This window comes from Galeopterus variegatus, unplaced genomic scaffold, assembly GCF_000696425.1.
Source record: "Galeopterus variegatus unplaced genomic scaffold, G_variegatus-3.0.2 Scaffold4186, whole genome shotgun sequence".
Lineage (NCBI taxonomy): Eukaryota > Metazoa > Chordata > Mammalia > Dermoptera > Cynocephalidae > Galeopterus > Galeopterus variegatus.
The window spans coordinates 189,889-195,903 of NW_007730297.1; the positions used below are offsets into that span (position 1 = coordinate 189,889).

General features: G+C 43.6%; 1 protein-coding gene across 1 annotated transcript in view; it reads right to left on the reverse strand.

Annotated features, from left to right (window-relative positions):
- The window catches only part of LOC103602544 (mucin-16-like), a 6,835-nt gene extending 1,055 nt beyond the window's left edge, over positions 1 to 5,780 (reverse strand). The window contains exons 1-3 of the mRNA XM_008586965.1: positions 5,357 to 5,780; positions 3,809 to 3,865; positions 3,594 to 3,707 (exon numbers count right to left, since the gene is read on the reverse strand). Coding sequence (XP_008585187.1) covers positions 3,594 to 3,707; positions 3,809 to 3,865; positions 5,357 to 5,780 — 595 coding nt within the window. The remainder of the gene's footprint in view (positions 1 to 3,593; positions 3,708 to 3,808; positions 3,866 to 5,356) is intronic.
- Positions 5,781 to 6,015: the final 235 nt, after the last annotated feature.

Below are 6,015 nucleotides of genomic sequence, written 5' to 3' on the forward strand. Positions count from 1 at the left end.
GAACCCACAATTTGGACAAATTATTACATTTACTGGATTGGCAATAGCTCATTTTTTCCACACGTGAGAAAAGAGAGCGAAATGTATCATAATTACAGCTGCCTAGGATGTACGTGGGATGCTTCTGGAATGGGAAAATGGACTGTGATTGGCATTCCTATATCTTACCTGTCTTATCTTGGGCTATAACTTCTCTGTGAACTTTTGACCACACTAGTCCACTCCCTGTTCCCACATATTTTCTGTGTTCTCCAGCTTCTGAGTCTTTGTTCAAGCTCTTCTTTCTGGCTGATGTGTATATCTCATCAGATCCCTTTGACACTGCTCTTCAAACCCAAGCTCAAATCTAACTTTACAAATCCATGTCAGAATTCATCTCCCTCTTCTCAATATTTTCTTAGCACACTGTCTGAACCTGCCCTGTGTCACCCCTCACAGTCTGCTTGGTGGCAACTACCAATGTCCGACCGTAATAACTTCGTATAGCATACATTATACGAAGTTATCGGGATGGATACTTAAGTGGACCTTCTCTCACTTGGGAGAGATGACGTGTGATGTATCATGTACTTGAGAGCTTGGACTATGGAAAAAGATAGCCCTGCACCAAGATTATGGTTTTTCCACTCAACAGTGTGGCTCTTTATGTCACCAAATCTCCATTTTCTTGTCTACAAAATGGAGATAAGTACAGCGGCCATCTCAGAGTGCTGGCAAAAATGCACCACGCACAGTGCCTTCAGGATCACAATAAGGCATTGCTGCTACTATTACCGACTATGACTATTGTGATCACTACCACCGCTACCTGCCATTACTGCTGTCGTTTCTACTGTCACCACATGACCACCTATTACTATTGCCATTGCTATCACCTACTACTACTACTGCTGCTACTATTTACTATCACTGCTGTTCCTACTGTTACTTCTATTACAAAATAAACGTCTGCTACAAAGTAAACGTTTGCTACATTGAATTTCCATGGAATTACTCTAGACGTAGCAGAGTTGGCCAAGCCGTCTGGGATACAGCCTCCAAAGGTGAGTGAAATGTATCGAGGGGGACAGAAGCTATGGCCAGGGCTTCAGAATGTGGTTCCCAAGGAAGAAGAAATACCTGGAGGCTTCTCTGTAAAGAGCACAAAGCCTACTGGAGCTTGGTGCAGAGAGAAGGACAAAATGAAGGGGATTTTGGTTCTTTGTGCTACTGAGAATACCCTAAAAACCATATTTTGGACATTCTCAAGTGCCTCACATGTATTGAATGATGATGACCAGCAGTTGCACAGCGCCTGCCATGCTTTGTCTCTTTGATCCTTACAGGAACACTGAATGGTACATCCTATTATTTTTGTGATTTTATAGGCAAAAAAGACAGAAACTCTGAGATCATAATTTGCCAAGGTCAGAGAGCTACTGGCTGGTAGTGTGGAAATTTGACTATAGCTCTGCCTGAGTCCTCGACTCATGCTCTATAAAGCAGTGCATTATATTAATTCCTAACTGAATTTGGGTATCTTGTGGGGGCCAGGATGGAAAGACAAGGGAGTAAGGATAATTTCATTGTGTGTGTGTTGGCAGGAGGGGGGTGTCTTCACAAGCGTTCTTCAGTTCAGTGGTTCTCAACTAGGGGCAGTTTTGCTCCCAGGGGACACTGTATACCAGTTATATACACCTATACCTGGAGACATTTTTGGTTGTCACAACTGTGTGTCTCTGTGTGTGTGTGTGTGTGGGGACTGCTATTGGCATCTTCTGAGTAGAGACCAGGGATACTGCAAAACATCTGACAATGCACAGGACAGCTACCATCCACAAAAACTTACCTTCCCCAAATGTCATCAGTGCCTAAGCTAGGAAACACTGCTGTGTATTAAAAAGAGCCAATGCATACTGTTGGATATCTCTTGTAAACTTTGCCATCTAAATATTGGTTATCATCCAAAGCCTGATGATCCACTTTCTGGTGGCCTGATGTGGCTGACTCTGTTGATGCACCACTCATATCCTGCAAGCACTCTCTGTTACAGCATAGTAACCCCAATGGGTTCCTGCTACAGCTGCTGTGACTCCATACTTAAGGGCTTTCACTTAGCCTATGTGAGGGGCAGGGTGGAAGTGCTGAGGGTTATCACCTCCAGGAAAAAGCAGCTCACTTCCAGCAATAGAAGGGAGTTGGATGATAAGTGCCCCAGCCACCTTGCCCCTTGGATAGAACAAGTGCCCTATGCTGTCTCCTAGAAGTCCCTGGTGGAACTGACACTCTGTTGCCTACAACTGTGATCTGCTTATGAATGCACCTTGCATTGACTTACTCTCCTTTTCCCCTCTGTCTCCTCTACCAGTGCTTCCTGGACCCTCCCCCACCTAAGATAAACTACTTGTCCTCACACCCTTGACTCAAGGTCTGTTTCTGGGGAAACCCAACCTGAGATACTTGGGTCACAGGATAAGACTAATAACCCGACTGGAGGTGACTCTGTCCAAAACCTGGATCTTGCAAAAGCTTCCAAAACAAGCAGGTAAAATAGTCCAGTTTCTAAACAACTTGTGAGTAACTTAATGGGTGTGGGAAGCTCTACCATTTAGCCATGCAGTAAGGAGGACCCCAGGCGCTATGTAACTGTACCTCTTAAACTCACACAGAACAACAATACTATGAAATGTTAGTAGGTGCCTTTTAGAGGAAAAGGTTATATAATCAAATAATTGTGTTAAACTTTAATTGAACAAAGCTAAACAAGTTTCTTTATATTAGGATTTCTCTGAGCCTTTAATGTACTTATACATGCTATGACTCTCTAAGAAGGAGCAACATGTTGGCTAAACATTTTTGACCACGAACTTCTTTGTCCTTTTGTTAAAAGACATCCAAGTATTACCAAGGCTTAGAAGGTTTTCTGAATGTTGTTTTCTGCCCTAATCTCCAGCCTCATCTCACTGTCCCCCCCCCACACCTTAAATTTCACACTTTAGCAAAAATGAATTATTTGTACCTCTCTGATATTCCTGTGTTTCACCCCTCTGTGCCTTTGCATGCTGCTCTCCCTACTACCCAGAATGTCTCTGTCAATTCCTTCTGTCATCTTGGAAAACTCCTATTCATCCTCTAAAGCCCGATTCAAATATTACCTCCATATGAAGACTTCCTCTGTGATTTCAATATATCTTCATTATATACTTCTAAGTTGCCTCCTAAGTATTTTGTTCCTTTGCTGTTTTTTCTACCAGACTGACCACTCCATGAATGCAATGCCAACATGCTTTTCTCTGAGCTTCTTCAGTTATAGCATAGTCTCTGACATATAATAACTTATTAATGAGCACTTTCAGAATTAAGTTTGACTAGATCATATTTGTGAAGTTGATATATTTGACCTTGAATTAAACTTACTCAGCATGCTAAGAGGGAAATAAAAGTGGTGGCATCCTCCTGGTAACCATTAAACAAAGATTTGGCTCAGACAGAGTAACTCATGACAGCCACAAACAATTTTCTCTTTAAAGACAACAAGCACTTTGTCTCTCTGGAGCAGGAAATAAGGCCACATATGGGATTACTGGGAAGTAAGTAAGAAAAGTCAGACCTACCTCCAGGGCTAGCAGATGATGTGGATGCGAGAGGGTCCTTGAGTGGTCCCGCGGTACCTCCGCGTGCTGCTTCATTGGGTATCTTTGTGATGCGTTCCACAATGCCATCGGTTACTGCAGGTGAGTACTGGGAAGTAAGTAAGAAAAGTCAGACCTACCTCCAGGGCTAGCAGATGATGTGGATGCGAGAGGGTCCTTGAGTGGTCCTGCGGTACCTCCACGTGCTGCTTCATTGGGTATCTTTGTGATGCGTTCCACAATGCCATCGGTTACTGCAGGTGAGGGTGAGAAAGAAAACTGGGGTAACTCATCTCATCTAGAACGAGGGCATTGTCTCAATGGACGCACTTCACCGACTATGCAACACTCCTCTTTTCAAGTTCTTCTGTATGAACTTGAGCCGAGCTACATGCCATGAGTGGCCACACCTGTCTGTAGATCCATCCATCCACCCATAGGTGTATCCATTCATCCCCTTTCCTTCATCCCTAGATCTGACCATCTATTCTTCCATCTTTCCTTCCATTCAACCATTTCTCCATTCTTTCTTTCATTTATTCATCTGTGTAGTAACACTTCTATCTTCTCATCCCACTCATCACTTGCTAACTGAACACCCTTGACTCAGCTATGGGGCCATGTTTTAAGACTTGGATCGATGGCCACCAGTGTGTCTAACTTTATCATGAATCGTTAAAGCTAGTGGAGGGGAAATCAAATCATCCTCCTGTAGATATTGTCCAGTGAAGAAGCTACTGGAGTGGTTGGAGGGGCCCTTTGGACTTGTGTTCAGAACAAAATTTGGGGCCAAATCTAACCCTTTCAGAGGAATGGAATCCCAAAAGGTTCCTTGCCTCATCTACTGATCTCTTGGAACTAGTGTTTCTCCTCCTAGGCTCTGGGTCCCTTCCACATTCTTAGGTAATTTGTTCCCTCAATTTTCATTCATTCACATTTTTCTTTCACGTATCCCTTGCTTTTGACTTTAGTATAGAAACATGCTCAATCCAAAAGGGGAAACGCTCCCCTGTATTTATGCACTGTTTGAGCTGTTGTCCTAGTCTCCTGCATCTCTCTGATATTCCTTCACTACAATCCCTGAGGACCCTCCTGTTGCCAAAGCACTTATCACCTCCTTTCATCTTGGCTATTCTGTAATATTTGATAGAACTTACCATTTCTTCTTCCTACAGCCGTCCCATTCTGTGGCTTCTGTGATGCCAGAATCCCTTGCTTTTCCTGCCACCTCTCTGATCACTCCTGCTTAGCCCAATGATTAAGAGCATGGATTCCTAGTGCAATGTAGCCTGAGTTCTTATCCTAGTTCTGCCACTTACTAGCTTTATGACCTTGAGCAAGTTACTTACCCTCTCTGTGCCTCAATTTTCTCATCTGGAAAATGGGCTTATAATAGTCCTTACTTTGAATAGTGCTACAATGAAGATTAAATCACTTAATAAAACAGCACTTGACAAAGAGTAAGTGCTGTATAAGCATTTGTTTTTATTATTATTACCATCATTATTATCTTTAGTAGTAATATGAAAGCACCTATGGCACCATAATTATTCAACTACTTGCTTATTTTTGTTTCCCCAGTGCCTAGCCTAGAGCCTGGAACTGAAGTTAGATCAACACATGTTTGCTAAAAGAGTTTCTGGTTGCAGGAATAAACTCCTAATTAACTCCTTTTTACCTCTTAGGAAAGGGCCATTTTCTATGAGCTCCCAAGAATGGGAAAGTAGGAGCTATGGGGTCCTTACTTGTCAACTGAGTTGAGTGTGGAGGGGCATGAGAAGCACTTGTTACTATTCCCAAGTCAATACCCTCTGTCATGCTGGTATCTGAAACGAATGATAAAGATGTCTTGACTGGCTGGGGCCAGTTCTCCGAAGTACTGAATGTAACTGTGGATCCTACAGTAGTGCTGCTCTCTGTCCCAAGACTGGTATCCACTGTATGTGGGGTAGCTGGAGAGGAAGTCATCTGATGGAGGACTGTGCTGGTTGAAGAGCCAGTGGTATTGGAAACTGAAGAGGGGGACAGTGTTGGAGCTGATGAAGTTAGGCTCTCTTCAATGGCAGATGTAGTAGTGTCCTCAGGACTTGGTTCTGTCCTAGAGTTTGGACTGCTTGAAAAGGTAGCTAAGCTGGCTTCTGGAGCTTCGGTCATGGGAAATGAAGCCATGGCTTCTGATAGAGAAGGCAGCAATGTGTCAACCGAAATGGTCTCAGCAGAAGGCAGCAGATCTGTGCTCAGGTGATGAGCACTTTCTGACGTAGGGGTTGTAAGCTGGGATTTGGGAGAGGAGGTTACCCCAGTGGGCTCTATCACAGGTGGAGAAGCATAAGAGTGGGCGATTGTTTCCACTGGGATTCTGGCATACTGTGAGGATGAAGGCTGGTCTGGGACTGATATTTTC